The sequence below is a fragment of the Diabrotica undecimpunctata genome, chromosome 1 (genome assembly GCF_040954645.1).
Source record: "Diabrotica undecimpunctata isolate CICGRU chromosome 1, icDiaUnde3, whole genome shotgun sequence".
NCBI lineage: Eukaryota > Metazoa > Arthropoda > Insecta > Coleoptera > Chrysomelidae > Diabrotica > Diabrotica undecimpunctata.
The window spans coordinates 126,786,963-126,808,627 of NC_092803.1; the positions used below are offsets into that span (position 1 = coordinate 126,786,963).

The 21,665-nt window shown below is 32.3% G+C and overlaps 2 protein-coding genes across 2 annotated transcripts in view; one reads left to right on the forward strand and one right to left on the reverse strand.

Moving 5' to 3' along the window:
- Positions 1 to 21,323, reverse strand: part of LOC140440172 (uncharacterized) — a 57,636-nt gene extending 36,313 nt beyond the window's left edge. The window contains exons 1-2 of the mRNA XM_072530496.1: positions 21,120 to 21,323; positions 17,070 to 17,488 (exon numbers count right to left, since the gene is read on the reverse strand). Coding sequence (XP_072386597.1) covers positions 17,070 to 17,469 — 400 coding nt within the window. The 5' untranslated portion in view covers positions 17,470 to 17,488; positions 21,120 to 21,323. The remainder of the gene's footprint in view (positions 1 to 17,069; positions 17,489 to 21,119) is intronic.
- On the forward strand, positions 1,169 to 11,727 carry LOC140431620 (uncharacterized). Its single transcript, XM_072519516.1, has 2 exons — positions 1,169 to 2,028; positions 8,998 to 11,727. Exon 1 carries the CDS (start codon positions 1,292 to 1,294, stop codon positions 2,006 to 2,008), a length of 717 nt encoding a protein of 238 aa, XP_072375617.1. The 5' UTR covers positions 1,169 to 1,291; the 3' UTR covers positions 2,009 to 2,028; positions 8,998 to 11,727.
- Positions 21,324 to 21,665: the final 342 nt, after the last annotated feature.

Consider the following 21,665-nt stretch of genomic DNA (forward strand, 5'->3'; position numbering starts at 1 on the left):
AGCTAGGGTTCTTGACTGTTATGACCTATGAGTACAACTAATGTTGTACTTAAATTTTGTAAATGTTGTTGTACTTAAGTTTGTAAATTTTTACAAATTTGAAAAAACGAATGTAGTATATACAGCATTAGTTGTACTCAGTGTGAAACTAAGTATGTTGGTGAGACCGGAAGAAATCTTTCAAATCTCATTATTTCTCACAAAAGTGATTGCAAAATTAAAAATCCATCTTGTGCTTTGGCAGAGCATGTAATCGATAAAGACCATATTATGGATTTTGATAACATTAAAATGTTATGTAGTGAAAGTAATAAATTCAAAAGGACTTTTTTGGAAATTGTTTGTATTAGCAAAAGTGATAATAATTTAAACAAAAGATCAAAGCAAAATTTATAATTATATTATTTCTTTATAATTTATATATGAAACTTGAAAAATATCACATTTTGATTTAATTTTCCATATATTTGCTACATTTTTTCAGACATCTATCTATGGTGAATAAATCTTCTCCTTTTTTGTTACTAAACAAAAAAGAATTTTTAAACAAAATTGTATTTTTGGCAATATATAATAATTGTCAAAAATAAAAATTTTTAATTGGCATTTAAAACATTGAGGCTTATTTGTAATTGGTCGCTACTTTAAATTATTTATAAATTCAATTGTTTTTGTGTTAAGAAAATGTTTTCAAAATTATATTAAAATTTCAGAGAAGCATTTATTAGATAAGGACATTTTTATATTAATTTTTTTTTGAAATGTATTTGCAGCAATTTTATTAACCAAACTAATTTTATTTGGTGAGTTAACAAAATTTTTTTTTCTTTCTAGTTCAACTTTGTAAGATATTTTTTCTTTTTTAGCAGCTCTTGATAATAATTGTAAACACAATTGAAAGCTCGAGATAATAAATAGTTAACCAATAGCCCCTTTTATTGACTCCAACCCATCCAAAACATTTATATATTTTTTCCAAACGAGTCACAAGTACTTCTTTTTTCTTACTCTTATATATATAATAGAGGACAACTTTTAAAGACAACTACATAAAGCAACCACTGAAACCGACTCTGCGACTAGCCGTTAATTGTAGAATTTTCAATGTAATCTTGAACGTGAATTCCATAAAATATAGTTATTGTTGATGAAACACTATCGGAAATCCCCGATAACAGTTCATTCAATATAAACTTATTTTAATATATTCGAACCTTATTTCCAACTATAACGTGACAACAGTATTAGCAAAATTAGTTTTAAGTGCATCTAAAATAGAAAGTTTAGTAAAATGGTTGAAATGGTAGAAACAAAGTATTATTCTATTGACGAAATAGCGAAACACGATGGTAGCGAAGAAAGCCGAATTTGGATAATTATTAAAAAAAATGTTTACGACGTCACCGATTACATTGAAGAACATCCTGGGGGAGCAGACGTTATAAAAGAATGTGCTGGAAAAGACGCAACAAGAGAATTTGAAAATATCGGACATTCATTGGACGCTAAAAACAGACTTAAGAAATTAAAAGTCGGTGAAGTTAATGAAGAAGGGGGAAAAAATACAACGAGTAACAACAAGGAGAAAAACCAATTAGGTAAAAATGCGACAGAAGTATCTTCGGATATCAAGTATTACACCCTGGAAGAGATATCCAAATACGATGGTAAACAAGATCCAAGAACATGGATAATTATAAAGGATATGGTATATGATGTCACAGATTATCTAGATGATCATCCTGGAGGAGGAGAATTAATAACAGAGTGGGCAGGCAAGGATGGTACCAAAGACTTTGACGACTTCGGACATTCTTCGGATGCCAAAAAGGAACTGAAAAAGCTAAAAATTGGTGAAGTTGTTGCAGATCAAAGAAAAACGAAACCTAAGAAAGCAACTAAAAACAATCAACAAGAAAAGAAACAAAGTTCTAAGGTGATAGATTCAGCGGATTTTAGAGCTAATAGAAGTTGCATTTCAATAATTACTTGTGGAATTATGTCATAGTCATTATAAGCCTATATTAGGTAACTATCTTTTGTGATATTTTAGTACTAGTGTAATTTTATTAAAATTGTTTTAATTCTATATTAGGTACGTATAATTTGAGATGTTTTAGTGTTAAATATGTGCGATTTTCAAAATAAAAATGTGTATTTTTAAAATTAGTTACTTTATCCATAATATTGCAGTAATACTGTAAACATCAATGATATGGAAGTTTTTAATCATGTACATTTTAAAGCAATTTTTTTATAAAAATAAATACAGTGAGCAATATTTAACTAAATATTTTTAAAATAATAACACCTATTATTTCATTTTTTTAGCATTTTCTTCTTTCTCTTCCTACGTATTTATAAGAGTGACCTATATTCTGTAACTTATTATTTTTATCTTGGTCTTTATTTTATTCTTAATTTTTAATAAGCTTCTTTTTGTTTTTGGGACTTATATGTTTTCGATTTCATTTTATTTAGCTTTTCCTGCTTTGTTTACTCCAGAGATGCTCTATTAAGCTTTTCTTTGACATCTTCAAACCTAGTTTTTTCGATTTTTGGATGTATAAATTTTTCATTCCATTCTTTTATAATTTTACCGTTGATTCTAATATGCCAAAGACGATTGTAAGGTTTGGTCGCTTTTATTAAATGGTAATACATTGCTTTTCGTGTATAATTAAAATATTGTATACGTCCTCCTCCTGGACAGAGGTGATCAAACTCTGGACTTAAAATAAGGTTATAAAGTAGTTTGATGATGAAAAGTTTCTGGTGACTTCTCTATTATGAAAGTGTTTAAATTTTTCATACTGCTACACAAAATAATTAAATGAAGCTGGATAATTTTCCCAAATATTTTTTCCTATATTTTTTTCTTACATATTTCCTGGTGATATTCTTGCAGAAGTTCATATTTATCTCACTCATAACATTTGTATGATATTGCAGTTTATGACTTAATCGTTAGTAGTTATTGCTTTTCTTTTTAGTCACTTGACTACTTCTAAATTTGGTATTTTATCCATCCAGGATAGCGCCAGTACCCCTTTATAAATATATATATATATATATATATATATATGTATATATATATATATGTATATATATATATATATATATATATATATATATATATATATATATATATATATATATATATATATATAAGCGGGGATCCTACAGCTTCTGCCGCTTCCCGCATTTCGATCGCCATCTTTTTCTATCTCTCCAGGTGTCTTCATCAATGGCTCTGTCTTTCATGGTTTCCATAACACCTTGTATTCAAGACTTGGCTGGTCTTCCTCGTTTCCTTCTATTACTTGGATTTTATTCCATAGCTCTTTTTGGCCATCTGTTGTCGTCCATCCTCTTTACGTGTCCATACCATATTAACTGTCTAGTTTCTATTCTTTCAGAAGTTGTATGTACTCTATCTGTTTTTCTTCTAATTTCAGAATTAGGTACACGTTCTACTCTTGATATACGGCAAGCTCTTCTCAGGTAGTCCATTTCAACCGTGTCAACTTTTTTCTTACCTTTTACTGTAATTTGCCAACATTCTGCTCCATATGTAAAAATGGGCTCTACAATGACTTTGTAGATAGTCATTTTAGTTCTCATAGTAGCTTTGTTGGACCAAAGTATCGAATTCAGAATTTGAACACTCTTCCTGCCTTGTTGCACTCTATAGTTTATATCTCGTTCCGTTGTTCCTTTACTGCAGATAATACTTCCCAAATATTTGTATTCGTAGCACTTTTTCATTTGTCTAATTTCTAAATCCGGGTCTTCGTCTTCACTGCCTATTCGCATATATTCTGTTGTAGACATATTCATACTTATCCCCCATTTTTCGTATTCATCTTTGAGCTTTCTAAGCATATAATCTGCATCTTCTTCACAGCTTGCCATTAGTACTTGATCATCTGCAAAGAACAGCGTTGTCAGATAATGGTTGTTAAGCTTCAACCCCATTCCCGCACATTTTTGTCTCCACTGGTGCAGTGCTTCTTGGATATATATTTTGAATAGGGTGGGGGAAAGACAACATCCTTGTCTCAAGCCTTTAGTTACTGTAAATACCCTTGAGAAAGTATTTCCTGTTTTGACAGTGCTTTGAGGACATTTATTGCTTTTAGAAATGTTTTACTAAGGTCCGTTTTCATCAAGACACTAAATAAGTGTTTTAAAGAAACTGTATCATAAGCCTTCTCCAGATCTATAAATACCAGATGCGTAGGGAGGTTTCGAGCTGTTCGTTTTTCAATTACTTGTTGAAGGGTAAATGTGTTGTCCACGCACGATCTTCCTGCTCTGAAGCCGCTTTGTTCTTCAATTTCTTTATACTCCTCTTCTATTCTTCTTTTCAATATACGACCATATAACCTTCCCAGCGAGCTAGTTACGCTAATGCCTCTATAATTTCCGCATTCTTTTCTGTCTCCCTTTTTATAAATGGGGCTAATGTGGGCCAAATTCCAATCGTCTGGAATCGTTTGGCCTTCAATTAAGCATTTATTAAAAATATTCACTAAGCTTTCCAAAAGAGCATCCGGTCCATGTTTCACCAACTCGATGGGAATGTCTCCAGGCCCGGGTGTTTTTCCATTTTTCATTTGTTTCAATTCTTTTTTCAGTTCTTCTTTGTTTATCTTATGCACCTCTGAGTTTTCTGTCATTGAGATATGGTCAGGTCTTTCCATAAATTCGTGCCTACTTTCTGTTAATAGCGTTTCGTAATATTTTTCCCACTTTTTATTTTGTCAGGTTTATATTTCCCTCATTTTTTCTATCTTTTCTAATACTTTTTATGAATTTCCAAGCTTGTGTCACTTTGGTTCCTCCTAAGCATCGGTCCATCTCTTCGCATTTCTCTTCCCACATTTCGTTTTTTCTTTTAGTGACTTCCTTCTTTGCTTCCCTGTTGAGTCTGCTGTAAATTCTACGGTCTTCTGAGTCTTTCGTGGATAGCCATGTTTGATAAGCTTTTTTTTTGTCTTTAATTTTCCTACTTCTTCGTTCCACCACTCAGGATTTTTTCTTTTGTCAGCTTCTTCGTACCCCAATGCCTCTTTGGCCGCCTGATGAATGCAATTTTTTATATCTTGATATTCTTTTTCGGCTGTTTCTCTTCGAGTTAAGTGAGTTAGTTTTGAGGTTAGTCTAAGTTTGTAGAGGAATTGTACTGATTCTTGTTTGAGGCTATCAATATTATATCTTACCTTTGTGGAAGCTGCTACCTGCTCCTGTTCAATTTTGTTCTTGTTTACTTTCCTGTAGTGTATGGTTATTTTTGCGACCACCATATAGTGGTCAGATCCGCATTCGGCACCACGATACACCCTTACGTCATTTGTTTGGAGCCTTTTTTTTCTGGTTGGATGAGATAGTCGATTATAGATTCATAACCCCTTTATAAATACAACTTTTAAATGCAATCTTATTGCAACAGAACTTATTTATTGTCCAAATCTCTATACCACGCAGTAGGATAGTAAGACTATGTAGACTGTACGTTCGTTTTCTTTTGATGCCTGTACATTTCGAATATTCGAATATAATTATTTTATTTTTTAAAATTAGATCAAATTATTTTATTGACTGATACTTTAAATAGATTAGTTATTTCCGTGGAGAACCATTTCCTCAGGTTTTTTAATCATGATATGTTTTCCCCAAATTCCTCGCTTTCCGAATACTTTGTCTTTGAGGATTATTTTTAGTAATCTATATTTAGTGCCGTTTCTTATTATGTGTCCAAAATATTCTAACTTTCTTCTTTTAATCTTGTACATTACTTCTCTTTCTTTCCTCATTCTTCGTAGTACAGTCTCGTTGGCTATATTATCCGTTCATGATATCTTTCAGATGTCCACTTCAGTATGAAGTGTCTAGGATTCATCATCATTAGCAGTTTTGAGTTCACTGCTGAACATAGGCCTTCCGTAAATAATTCCATTGCATCCGATCTTGAGAACCTCGAATACCGTTATACTGGCTGCGCTTGATGTTGTCCAACCACCTTGTTGGAGGACGTTCTCGATTACGATAAGCATCGTGTCTAGGTCTACATTCTAAAATGTTCTTGGTCCATCTTTCATCTCTGACTCTGGCAAAATGTCCTGCACAGTTCCATTTCAGCGTTTTTTTTTAATGACGTCCGTTATACCAGTTTTTCTCCTAATTATTTGATTTGATTGTTGTAAGTCTAGCAGGCTAATCCTAAGCCTAATCATCAACCAAAATATATTAAGGTACTTTGGTCACATTACCAGACGAATGGAAGGCATGGAGAGGTTGGTGGTTGAAGGCAAGGTAGATGATAAAGACCAAATAAAGTGCGCTACCGGTTACTCTCTGTCTGAGGCAGCATACCGCGCCCAGGAGAGAGAAGAATGGATAGCAACCATTTGACAAATACAATGACGTCACCACATTCTTACGAAGGATAAAGGATAGAGGAGGAGGATTTGATTTGAAACTCGGCGTCTCTGAGGCGTTTATTCAACATTGACCCCTCCATTGTTCTCTGTGCCACTTGTATCTTATTGATTACTTTTCTGGTAAAAATCAGTTTTTCTGCTCCATATGTTAGAAAAATACCTTCTTGGTTGATAAAAGACCTTCCTTTTCAAGCACATGGGAATATATGATCTAAAGACTTCCCTCAGTTCCGTAAGCTGTTCATGTTAGTCTTATTCTCCTGTTAAGCTCTGTTGTTTGATTGTCTCTTCCTAATTTAATCTCGTGGTCCAGATACTTATAGGTATACATTTGTTCAATGTGGGTTCCATTAGTTAAAATGTTTTTGGCCAATACAAGGTTGGTCATGTATCGTGTTTTGGAAAAGTTAATTTTAAGGCCAACTCGTGTAGGCCAAGACAAGAGCTCTGAAGGTCTTAAAGAAGTTGGCAGGCATGATCTACCCGGTCTGCAATAAGAACTATATCATATGAAAACCTTAAGTTGTTCAGAAACTCACCATTTATGATGACTCAAATATTTTCCCAATTATTGTTTCTCATAGCAACTTGTAATAAAGCGGTGCATAATTTAGGAGAGATTGTGTCTCCTTACGTAATACCTTTCTTCAAGAGAAATGTGTTTGTGTGGCCATAGTACATTCTCACTGCAGCTGTTGCGCTATTATATACATATTCCGAAGAATAGTTTTATACCTACGATCAATAGTGCACTCTGTAAGAGCTCATAACATGGAGTTATGCTCCTATGCATGGAGCTATATGCTATATCATAGCTTTCCAGTTTTCTAGCAGTGTTATCATAATGGCACTATTTCATATTTCGGGTGTAATTCTTTACCCTCTACTTCTTCGTCTGAGAGGGCACTGGTAGATGCGTATAAATGGATGACCTTTAATCGCATGTTTTCATTTACTTTGTAGATAAAATATATGATTCTATCACTTATGCTTCTAATTGTGAGTATATTCTTTGTGTGTTTTTTATTACCATAAATCCGACGCCATCATTAGAAGACTCTCCTCTAAAATGCTATAGGTTTCCCGACGAAAGAAAGTACCATTTGTTCTTCACCTTTACCTTGTACTTTGGATAATCCAAGTATATTTTATTTCATATGCTTCAGCTCGTTTTCAAGTTCTACAAGTTTATCGTGTTCCATCAATGTTCTGGATTCAACTCCATATTATAGTATTGAGAAGATATAGCATCGTAAGAGCCTTACTTTGATGGCCAGATTAAGGTAGTGGTTTTTTAAGAGTTTGGCCATGTAGTTAAATGCACTCCTAGCTTTCCTTGTTTTACTTTTTACCTGTTGTGTGTGACTCCATTCTTCGTTTAGCATAGTTTCAAGGTAGGTAGACTATTTTACTCGGTTGACCGATTTTGTGTCAGCAGACCACATTTTGTGTTAGTTCGACAGCCTGGCAAGTGTGCGGATTTTTACATTGGACGAAGAAAATTCACCAACAAGAAGCTACATGGAAGGTTCCGTCTCAAAGCTATTGGACAATAGATCTGAAAAGTCGTAATGGAATAGGCCAAAGGCCTCATCATTTAATCTATCTATCTATTCTTCTATGTCATAATTTTAGTAATTTTTACAGTATTAGTTGGTCAAATAATATTTTTTTTTTATTTTTTAATAACCTGTTAAACCAAAATTTACTTGATGGATTTTACTTAGCTCATTTGGTTTGGGCTCATTATTGCTATTTCATGCGTTCCATTTCTTTTATTGGGCATTGGGTTTTTCCTGATTAAACCATAGTTCTAAAATTTCAAGTGGAGATCATCTTCAGACAATTGGTGGTAATTTTTTTTATAGCTGTGTTATTAAGTCTTTTACAGGAATTTCGCATGTTAAGAGTTCCTGTGACCATTGGAATCATCTCTCGTCGCTCTGATGAGTTCTGTTAGACTAAAGCAAAAATCTGGATTTTGATTTCGTCAACAGAAATCTTTTTCTACTTTTGCGAATGCGAAATCGGTCACTGGTGGTAGAATAAATTGATTGTGAGTAGTCTTTTGAGTTTGAGTGTTTTTGACTGGTTTTTCTTTATGATTTACTATTGGACTATTAACAGGAGAATTTTACTGTCATAATTGCATATGATTGTCTTTATAAAAACAATTCACATGCTTCGACTTTTTCTGATAGATATTTTTAAGTTGTGGATTTCATGTAATCGAAAGTGGTCCTAGGAACGCAACTTAAAAGTATTGACAATATCATTTGAAAGTCATCAGATAAAATTCAATTCAATTCAAAAGTCAAATAACTTTATTACCTAGTAGTAAAACAAAATTTGTTTAATTAATTAAATTTTGTAATTTGAGAACGATTTCCGAAGTGGAAATCGAAATGTCAACTTATTTGAAAGTAAAATTGTGGCTTATTTCTGGTAAAAAGACTAAATCATTTATAGTTGCAGATATTTCGATTACGTGGGTATTTCTTTTAATTAGGACTTTGTACTAAAGAATACTAAAATGTTTTTTCTTTTTAAGCGATTAATATGATGCTAATGGAATGGACTAAAGATTGGGCGTGAAGAATGGCTATCCAGTGGCTAGCTGATAAGCTGGAATCTTTGAAAATTCAATAAAATAACTCGGTTAAAAGGACGTGGTCGATGTTTCTCGTTGAATACTTACCACATCTTGTTTTGTTATGTTCTTAATATTTTCTTAAATTGTGGCAGTTATTCTGGAAGTTATCACATTTATACTTAACATAAAAAATGCATTTTCTTAATTTTATTTTATTGTCATTATTAGATAAAGCAAATTTAGTGACAAATATTTTATACGTAAAACTCATCACTTTTCTCTGAATAACCGCTTGGTTTATTGCACACTTATTGTACGTATTCATACGATGATTTAGTAAAATTGCAGTAGTTTAACTTGTATTGGTAATCAAATTCCCGTTATGGTAATCATATTTAGATCTTGTATTTATTATTATGGTTACTATTGAAAATTGATTTTACATTATTAATGCATTATTTTACTGTTATTTAAGTTTAATGCAGTACGACCTATCAAAAATAAAACAATTAAATTATGGGTTTTACACTTTCATATAAATGTGGAATATTTTCAGTAATTATTTAAAAACAGGGACGTATTCAGTAAAAAAAAATTACAGAAATCCGAATTAAATAAGTCGATTCTTTAAACCATATATTTTATAACGACAATTTGCTCTTTTAAGAGTAGTAAATTTAATCAAATTAATTTAAAAAAACTAGCACAACAAGAACAAACAAATCAGATTAAAATTCGAAAGAAAAGTCTAAGTAGGTTAAATATATCGTAAATCTATATACAAAATTCAAATCGATATAATAATAGAAAAAGTTATAATGGAAAAACACACTTAAAGATTTACATCATAATCGTTCCTCTTTTACTGTTGGGTGTCGAGGGAAGTGATTCTATCTTCTGTTTTTCTCTATTGGTTTAGCTTCCCACACTCTTTCCATTTGTCTGTTAACCCATTAGCGTCGAGAAAAGAAAATTCTTTTTATATGCAATAATTTTATGGTCCCATATGGGCGTTTGGCAAGATCAAATATGGAAAAACTTCATTAATTTGTCTCATTTGTATGAAATAGTTTAAAACATGAAATACACAGCCTCACGTTTCATTTTTTCCAAGTCCAAGCATTTTAGGGAGCTGCGTCAATGAGGTACCCACGTAAATATTGTCCAGTACCATTTTTTGGAACGTAAACCGACTCGATAACTGAATAGAATTACCTATATATTTTTGTTTATAGAATATTATATTTTATTTCTTCTCCCATGCGGTTATTATACTGCAAAAGAAGATATGGCCTTTTTTAGAATATCCTTCTACATTTTTACTGGCTGAACACCAGAACATGTGCTTGCAACAGTTACAACTTTGTTGTCCCTCCAACGAACGTATTGAATAAAAGTTTTCTCATTCAATATCGAACAATATTCCCGTCGTGCCCTCTTTTCCATCGTCTTTTTGGAAACAAGAAAACAATTTCTAGGAATTATATTATCCCTCACAGTACCCGTAAGCACAGAACTTAAGAATTTTGTACTAGTAAATAAATTATCAATAAAACAACTTGTATCTCAGAGATCCTTTGTCATCCAATTCTTCGATTATGTGTACCATAGGAGCTGTAGATTTTCCAAAATGTTTTTGATATTTTTCATTAGATCTAGGATTTTTTCTATGATATACTTCAAAGTTTATCAAATATCCACTAGGTGTATTCATACACCACACCTTATAGCCAAATCTTCAGGCTTTCTTCTGATAAACTGTTTGCCTCCATGGTGCCCAAAGTAGCATATCATCGATTCATCGTAAGCTACATTTTCTTTGGGGACAAAATGCTCTATGAACAATATTTCATCTATTTTTCGTAACATGTGGCGATATCATCTTGATCTTCTGCAAGTATTACTTGGTCATCAGCAAAATGCAAGCTGTACAGTGTATGGTCTCCAATTTTAACACCCATAGGTTCACATTTTCTTTTCCAAATATCCAAAACCCTCTCCAAATAAATCTTAAAGAGTGTAGGTGCAATGCAGCAGCCTTGGCGAAGTCCTTTGGACACTTTTATCTTTTTTGTCACTTTTTGTCCAATCTATATTACACTCGTCATATCATCGTACAACTTACAGCATTAATGTAAATCGGTGGAATATTCTTGTCTTCTAGCACCTGCCATAGCTTGGCTAATGGGACACTGTCATATGCTTTTTGAAGATCAATAAATACCATGTGTGTCTCCATATTATGTTCCAAACGCTTTTCTATTGTTTGTTTTAGGCAGAACACATTGTCTATACAAGAACGACCAGTACGAATGCCACTCTGATCTTCAGCGTCTTCCCAGCAATCTTCAATTCGGCTTTTAATTATCTTCCCGTAGACTCTACAGATTGAGTTAGTTACACTAAGCCCTCGGTAGTTCTTACAATCTTTTCTGTCGCCTTTATTTTTGTATAGATTGCTGATATATGCAGTTTTCCATTCTGGGGGTAGCTCTTCTCCTCTCAAGAATAAATTAAAAGTATAAGCTGCAACAAATAAAAGTTGATATCTGATATCTCATGGTTTACTGTCATTAGTATATAATTATTTTTATATGAACGTATCATTGATGTTTTCGAAAAAGGTAAAGTGGAGATATGTTATGACTTTAAGAGCTTTTTATGGTGTTATATTTATTAATAAATACAGATATTTATACATATTTACAGATATTTTTCTTATACCATATTCCATACATATTATATTACCATTCCATACATACATATAATCACTAAGATAGAAGACAGCAAACTAGCGAGTGATGATTTCATGAATGGTAATAAAGCATCTCATCAATAAAAACTGTTGCAGGTGGTATTCTTTGACACAACTAAATTTATAATGTGTTAAACAATGAATGCAAACTTTACGGGTATGCATGATCTACCAAGATCCATCAGCTTCACCCGTTCTTCAAATAGAAAGCGCAATAAGAAATATATAGCTTACGTGTGTCTGATATAGGTAATTAGGTAATTAGCTGTAATTAGCACCATCCAAATGTACAGCTTAGTACTAATATGTAGGCAACCAGTAATATTATGGATGTTGACTATGTATTAGTGATAATAAAGTATTTGTGATTTTGTGTGGATTTTTGTTTAAATTTAAGTGATTACTAAGATCGAGTATTAATATTAAATAAGTTTAAGAATATTATACGTGGTTGTGTTGCGGATGTCTGGATATTATATTCTACATATCTTTACATTTCTTTTTTAATTAATTTCGTCTTTACCTTGAATACTCAACTATTATTTAAAAATTTCGCTTACATTAGATTCAAACCATCTTATCTCCAAGAACAAAATCAGTTAAATTTTATATTTCGAGAAGTATAACAATCGGTATATTACATTTTACAGTTAGACGGACAGTTAGATACGGATCTTAATTTTTAATACTTTCCATGATCCTGTGCAAGTTCAGATTTTTCTTTTGGTTTATTATAAATGTTACAATTACAACATTAAGAAATGCGGATGGTACCACTATAACTGAAACGCAAGACAAATTACGTAGATAAAAAGAATACATTGAACACCTATTTTATGACCAAAAAGTAGAACAATTAAAAGTTAACGGAGAAATCATGGGACCAGAAATAATGAAAGAGGAAGATAATTGATCAAGATAATATTGATGTCTTGGTAGACCTTTTTAACTCCATATACAAGACGGGACACATACCCAAAGAATGGCTTCTCTCAACTTTTGTAACGATTCCAAAAATCACAAATGCTAAAGATTGCAATGACTATCGGACAATTGCATTAATGAGCCAGACATTGAAAACCTTCCTTAAAATCATACATAACAAAATCCACATGAAATTAGAACAAGAAATAAGTGATTCATAGATGGGTTTTAGAAAGGGTCTAGGAACTAGAGAAGCATTAGTCGGAGTCAATGTTCTGACACAACGATGTCTGGATATGAATCAGGACATATTTTATATGCTTGCTTCATAGATTTTAAAAAATCTTTTGACAGAGTTCAAGATGAAAAGCTTTTAAGTATTCTTAAGACCAAAAACATAGATAGTAGAGATCTACAAATTATATTGAATCTGTATCAAAATCAGAAAACAAGAATTAGAGTCGAAGGAGAACTGACACGGGAAGTAAGTATACTTAGAGGAGTTCGACAAGGGTGCATACTTTCACCACTCTTATTCAACATCTACAGTAAAGTGATATTTCAAGAAGCTTTATTGGATATTGTGGAAGGTATTTTGGTCAACGGAAATAGCATTAATAATATTAGATATGCGGGCGATACGGTCATATTTGCAAGTGACATGGAAGATCTACAGTACATAATACAACATGTATACAATGCATGTGAAAGGTACAGACTGCAAATGAATCTCAAGAAAACGAAATCAATGATATTCTCAAAAAAAAAACCACAAAATGTAGATAACCTGATCATCAATAATACAACGATCGAAAGAGTAACAACATATAAATATTTAGGAACGTGGCTAACTGAAGATGAAGATCAAACAAAAAAAATCAGATCTAGAATAGAAATGGCAAGAAGAACGTTCATAAAATTGAAGAACTTACTTTGCAACCGTAAGTTTAATCTAGAGATCCGCAAAAGAATGCTACGTTGTTACGTTTTTCTACTTTACTATACGGCATGAAAGCGTGGACAATAAAACAGTCTGAAATCAAAAAATTAAACTCCTTTGAGATGTGGTGCTACAGGAGAATCCACAGAATATCGTTTACTGAAAAAGTAACTAATATAGAGGTGTTACAAAGAATGAAGAAAGAATGTGAAGTCATAAAAACTGTTAAAATTAGAAAGATTCAATATCTGGGTCATATAATGAGGGGCGAGAAGTAGGTATTACTTAGATTAATTATGCAAGGGAAGATACAAGGGAAGAAAAACCCAGGACGACGCAAAATATCCTGGCTAAGAAATTTGAGAGAGTGGTTCGGTTGCAGCTCATTAGAATTATTTAGAAGCGCGGCCAATAAAATTAAAATAGCGATGATGATTTCCAACCTCCGATAGGAGAGGGAACCTGAAGAAGAAGAAGTGGTAAAATATCCTATCCGTGGTCCACTATTGTTTTTCTGTTAAAAATGCCTCAATGTGCCTTTAGATGAGAAGTGGGTGACTTTGTATATTCCTTTGAGTATTGTTATCTATTAATTATATTATCCGTCTATATCGTGTTATGGATAGTATTGTTATTTATCTGATTAAATAATCTATTGAAATTGGCCGAACAACGAAAGTCTATGTAATAAAAAAATAATAGTGCTCTTCAGTTATGGTTTACAGTATACAACTTTTGAGAAAACTGTCTGTCTAAATATTATAGTAGACATAGTAGCAGCTTTTTATGTTTATGGTAAATTATTTAATAATTAAGGAGCGATCAATCGAAACGAAATAAATCCTGTTTTTTTTTAGAATTTGAGTTAAATTAATACTCAATAGCGTTGTCATAAAATATATCCAGTGGTCACAGCCAATTCCTCCCAAAGGCAATATTTCCAATAGAAAATAGCTACCGAAAGTGTGCAAAATAAATCAAAACGCAAGAAATCCATTTGTGTTACTAACGCCAATCAAGTGCCATAAATCCGACATAGGTACAGTTCCCGTCATATAAAACTGGTACACTTTTTTTTCCTAATGTAAACCTGTTTAGACTTATTCGTGAATCAATTCGTTGTTGCCATCACATATAACGGAATTGCACTAGATCTAAATAAAAAAGAAACGTTCAAAAATGTTTAAAGTTTTTTCAAAAACCAGTATCTAATATAAAGGATCAAAGTCAAAGGATCTTTAAACTTAGCGTATTGGCACAGGGAACATTGGAATGCATCTACGGTATTTTTTATATGTGTCTGTCGCACAGCCCCCCTTTTAGCTGATTTAATACAATATTTCATTGAACTGGCAACGTTGCCCTAGAAATTAAAATGACATATGTGACAAGATCAACTTACACAACTTGAAAAACGCAATTTTTGGTTATAAGAGTTGTACCAGTTTTTTATGACGCGAACGGTACCAGTATTTGAAGAAAGTAGTATAGATTAATCTGGCATTTGTCTACTAGATGGAGCCAGTACTCCCTAATAACTAGTGGCAATATTCTGTCTCTATAATTCTTACCTAAAAATAATTTAACCCATTTGATAGCACGACATTTTTTTTCGATAATACAAGATTTTTTGAATGTCCTTGTTGAATCTGGGTTAAAATAGTAACAATTCATTGTCATTTGACATAAAAACATTAAATTTTTAGCAAAAAGTAGGTGTACTCATACGAGTACAATGAGCTGATCAAGAGTCAAAAATATAAAACATTGTGTAAAAATGAAAATATTTTATTTTCTTACTATATAGGTACATACTTGGGTATATCCTGTATTATAATCTAACTAGTACGAAATTGTACAAAACAATTACGTTCAATACACAGAGTAACTTCACACTTTATACAAATCCAACGTACTCTTTGATGGCATAAGCGACATCAAAGTTGTTTGTCTATTTTCTTTGGAAAATGACCGCTTCCATCCATTTTTAGACTAATTGGTACAGATCCTGCTAGTCGTTTTCTAGAGTAAGTAGATTTCTCAAAACTTCTTAAATAATGACGTACTACATCTCGTTGAAAAGCCAAAAGATCCATTTCTTTATTTTCAGCAAATATTTGTAACCTCCACGATTTAACAAGAGCTGAGTTGAGCATGTATTTAAAAATGGGCCACTACCATTTTTTACCTTGTACACTGACTCGATAGTTATTAACCGATAATTTGATGCCATTGTGACCACATTGTTGTCCTTCCATTTTACAAAAAGTAGTAGACTTGTTTTGTCAAAGCGATATTCGAAATATCCACGATTCTTCTTTTTCATTATAGCGGAAGGTAACAAAGGACATTTTTTTATACGATTTTCTCTGCCTATTGCCCTAAAGTCACTTTCTTTTAAAGTTTCCATCAAATTGTAAATAGTTGTCAAAAAAGACTTCGTTGTCAGTAGGCACATAAATCACATCAAGCATTTTTAGAACAACTTGTGTCAACGCCGCGACTTTTGATTTATCCACTAATGCTCCACAATATGTGTCAAAATTGTAGCAATAACCAGTTGAACTACAAAGCATCCAGTCCTTGTACCCAAATCTTACTTGCTCTCCCCTTATGATCTGTTTAGATGAGTGATGCCCAAAATACTTTATCATCGCTTCATCAATTGATAAGTCTTTGTGAAATATGCCAAATTGTTGACATTTTTTATTTAGTTTGTTGATGAGAGGCCTCACTTTATACATTCTGTCCCTTGTATCAATTTGGGAATTATCTGCCAAATGTAGGTATTTTTTAATTTCTTGGAAACGGTTCCATGAAATTGCGTTAGTCACGAAGGGAACCTGAAGATCCTCATCTAAACACCAATAGTTGCGCTCTCGTGGCAATCTATGGTATGCAGTAAAAAGTAAAATAGCCAAAAATATCTTCATCTCTTCCTGTGTTACATGAAATTAATGATTATTATTTTGAGCGGCATATAAATTTGTCTGCTGTGTAATATATTCAATGATTTCATTGTCGAAAAATTTCTCAAATATTTCTATAGAAGATTTACCTCGGATTTGTTCTTTCATATTATTGTTACGATAAATATGAGTCATATTTAACCTGTAAACATTTTGTTATTCTCACTTTTGTTCTAGTGTATTCTCCGACCCGCTAAAAATCGGCCAGGCGTTCCCTTTCATTCGAACAACGGCTGTTTGATATATATATATATATATATATATATATATATATATATATATATAATATATACTATAAATAAATAATATAAATTAAAGTAGTTGTGATAAGTGTGAGAATATTGTTTATATAAATTAAATATAGACTTTAATAAACTAAGTGTTAGAATATTTTTATAATAAATAAAGTTAATAAATTAGACTAATAAATTCAGTTCATTACCCAGACGACCCTCGTAACCTGTTGTAGATGTCATACTAATATCAGTAATTTCTTCCTTCCAGTCAGATTTCTTGGTTTTATTTTGACCCTTCGGTAAATTTTCTCTACCAATGGCAAGAGGAAGATTGTCTTCTTCGTCTTTATCAGAGTCATCACTCATGTAATGGACCTGAATTTCTCCGAGAAGGTTATTCGGAAAGCTTTGAGTCTGAAGATTATCCTCATCTATGTCCTCATTGTCAGTTTGATAGTCAGTCTCAGGAGGAAAAACTCCCACCGATGATACATCTTTATGAGTGGAACTCGCTACAAGTGGAACATATGAAGCTAAAACAAGAGTTCTATAACGTTTTCCATAAAACCCAATGGGACTAATAGGCGGCAATTCTTGAAAATCCATTCCAATACCAATATTGAACCTGAAACAATAAAAAATCAAATAATTTAACCAAGTTTTAATGTTTTCTGCTGTGTTGATATGGGACCAACACGTCCCCATTTTTATACTTTGAGCGAGGATCAAGCTTGGTGATAGTGACGATTTATGTAATTTTAGTAAATTTTAAGTGTTATTATTATTATTTTTTTATTTTTTAAGCTTGGTCCATAAAATTGTACAATTTTCATTACATTACATTACAGTACATTATAATATTGGCTTTAAATTAAGGGACCTCCAGAATTAGAAGAAATTAATTTAACTTTTTCGGTACGTGGAACGGTTTTTCACAGTTTTTTGCCAGCAGATAGGTTGTTTGGCAGGGTTGAGAAATGCGTAAGAAAACAATCTGTTGTAAAAACAAAAGAGGAATACACAAGCATGTATCAACAGTTCGGTTTAGTGAAGAATCTTGGAACATACTGATTCCTTTATGACTATGATTTAAGTCTCTTCAAAACAACTTACAAAAAATTGGTGAAATATTCAATTTAAAAAAATTTAGTAAAAGAAACTTTTACGATCAGGGTATGGAACTGGACAGTATTCCGCTGAATAACGCCCTTATTGAAAAGAAGAAAAAAATCTTAGAAAAATCTCTTAGAACAGCACTTTGGCGATGACTGTATGAACGATGAGTCTTTAGATTGGTATAAGCAACTCTTAGCAAGAGAAGGCTGCAAAAACGTAGAAAAACATCAAAACCCATGTAACTGCCTGGAAGACGACCATTGTGTACATATCTAATGTGAAATTATTTTTTACCTTTGTAACTTTTATTTAAATACCATATACTGTTTCATATTGCTAAGTTTATTATTTTTTAATGCTCTCTGGGACCTGCAGCACACATATTTTTTTTTTAAATCATTCGTATCGGTATAAATCCACTCTTTTTTTCACATATCATGAAATATATTGTGCGTTCAATATTTCTACTTACATATATTAATATACTACCCTTTGTTTTTTAAAATATCATCTAATTTAAATTTTTTAACCCAATGGAGAGTAAGAGGTAATATTTCTGCATTTAACCCTTTCAGTGAATTTGTCCCTCCAGAGGGACATAATGATAAGTACCCTTGAAGTATACATCCGTTATTTTTTGAGAAAAAAATTATATTATTTATTTTACTTGCTTTATTTGTCATAGTTCTAAGGTTGTTATTCGTAAAAGTACCATTTTTACACTTTTTATTGGTTTTTTGTAATGTCCCTCTGAAGGGACATTGTGTCTTGGTGAATTAAAATAATAAAAAATTCTATTTATGCTAGAAATATTTATTCACATAAAAATATTAAAACAAACATTATTTTGAATGAAATTTTGAAAAACAGTTCCTTCCCTTCATCAGACACAGATGGACTTCACATTTGGAACAAAATATGTGAGTCTTATTTTTGCACCCCTCCAATTTGCATCTAGAATTATCTTTTTTTTTCGTCTACATTGGGCATATGATTGTAGCCGTCATATCTCATTTCTACAAATGGTCTTGCTTCACACTTTTTTTTCGCTTGAACTGGCGAATCCGTGTCACTTCGCCTTCCTCTCTTAGGAGGATTTTTAAACAGTATTAGATGCTCCGATACACTTTCGCGAAATGCCAGAAGATCAATTATCTTATTTTTGTTGATTCCTAAAGCAAGAGCTTGACGTTTGTATTCCAGCCATGAATTCACTAAAGCCTGATCAATTGCATGAAATATCATTCTAATAGTCCATTTTCTAGATCTGACGAATGACCTATAAATGCTCAACAAAAAGTCAACCTTATCCACCCCTCCCATATTTTCGTTATATATTTTTATTGCTTCTGGTCTTCGGACTTGGAGGTAACTACTTGTTTTTTTGTCCCATCTAGTACAATAGTCCTCTTTTCCGATTCCAATGAAATTGGACGCTGTGATAACCGATGTGTTATCGTACCATTTGGATATTACAATTCCGTCTTTACTAAGTGCAATAGAAGAAGAGCCACGTCCTTTTTTCTTTAATTCTTTATCAGTGGGAAGTTGGGGATTTAAAAAGCGGTTTACTCGTATTGTACCCACTGCAAAAATTGATTTTGATATCAAAAATTGGAAGAGATGGTAATTTCCGAAATAATTGTCGAAGTAAAGACCATGATTTTCTTCACTTATTCTTTCTGTTAATTGCATGACAACCCCAGCGGCACAGCCAAAATGTTTGTAGACCGGCTTTATTTCAGTAGTGCTACCTTGATATATTAAAAAGTCATACATTATACCACTTTGTCCTGCCAAAACATAAATTTTAATTCCCCACTTTTTCGGCTTATTTTTGACGTACTGTTTGATGTTCAGTTGGCCTTTAAATGGAACTATTTGTTCGTCAACACAGAGATTAGTTTCTAGAGGAAGCTCCTGACATCTTCTTCTAATACAATCATATAGGTCCCGGACTTTCCAAATTCGATCTGTGTTATTTTCGGGACGGCTAGAAATATCCACTAAATGTAATGCTTGTCTCAGCTTGAAAAACCGGTGTAGGCTAATGGAATCTTTTATTAGAGAAATTCCATAGAGGGGACTCCAATACGTCCGAACTCTCGGAAACTGCAAATTGCCTATTGCGATATGGACACCAATAAACTTTTTTATTTCTTCCAATGTGGTTGGACACATTCGTGGTATATTCTTTTGAGTTATATACAAATTAGTCATATTCACCATCTGCTGCATTATTTCTTCTGGAATATATCTCATGAAAAAAACAATAGGGGGAGGTATTTCATAAACAGGGTCTGGAATAGGTTTATACCACTTAACATGTCTTGTTTCATATGTAACATTATTCATCCATTTAATTTTAGATATTTCAGTGAGGTCATATGTTTTGTGAAAGTCTTCTATTTCTTGTTTTAGATCATCAACATTTTCTTCTAGTTCTGTTTCATTTTGATTTGGTACTTCTGAGCACGTTTTGTTTACTTCTCTATTTTCTACATCATCTGCAACCGGGACTGAAAACATGTTATCTTTGACAGTTGTGTCTTCTTCTTCATTGTCATACTCCTCGTCAGACAACAACGGAATGTCTGAGTCGTCATCATTTTCTAAATAGTACAAAAGTTCCTGTTCAGTAAGGGGCTTTCTGTTTTTCGACATTTCCTAAAATAAAAAGGATACCATAACTGTTTAAATTTGCATTCAAAATGCAGTAGAAATAAACACACCAAGACACATTAAATGCTACTAGGAGCACTCCCGAATCATAATTTACAATGTATAAACTTTGGAAATCATGATTTGGGATTTACAATGTATATACATTGTAAATTATGATTTGGGAGTGCTCCAAGTAGCATTTAACGTGTCTTGGTTTGTTTATTTCTACTGCATCTTGAATGTAAATTTAGTAGGTATAGTAACGAGTACCTAAGTCAAAAGGTCCAAATCATAAAAATTACATACAGGATTTAAAAACTTCATAAAAAGAATAGCACTGATGCATTATTTATTTAACCATAAAGTCAGTTTGTCCCTGCACAGGGACATAACAAAAATACCACCTCTATAAACACCACACTATCTTTAAATGCAAAACTGTTGATAGGTGTAGCAAAAATAACTCTTATACTTACCAACTTGACAGTATTACAGTTGTTATTTGTCAAAAAACCAGATTTTTACGTATTTATTTATGCACAAGTTTCACAGCACAGCAAATATAATTGAAACGGCTGACTTATGTCAATCGGAAATCGTTTGAACCACGCCCATAGGCGTACGCAGTATTTTAAATGATTTAGAAAGGTTGTCGGTTGCAAGGTACAATGTGTTTTCAGCGTTCACAAAACACAATCCGTTCATTAATTAATATTATAGAAAAAGTTGTCCCTCTGGAGGGACAAATATACTACGAGGGTTCATTTTTTTTAATATAAGTGGAACTGAAAGGGTTAACTTAGAATCAGTTTTACTGAATCTATTGCGTTTTGATTGACCGCTCGCTCCTCAATTCATATGTTGTTAGTAATAATTCTCAGCATAGAAGTCTTCGATGTATGCTTATGTCTTTATTCTATTAAATATAGTTGTTATTTTTATTTTGATCTGTTTAATTATACCTTTAACAAAATATTGTTATTGTAAGTTTTTCAACAATATTTTGATGAAAAAATAAACTG

What these genes read in the sequence shown, in the direction of transcription:
- LOC140431620 (XM_072519516.1), top strand. Translation starts at nt 1,292, where the DNA reads ATGGTTGAAATGGTAGAAACAAAGTATTATTCTATTGACGAAATAGCG.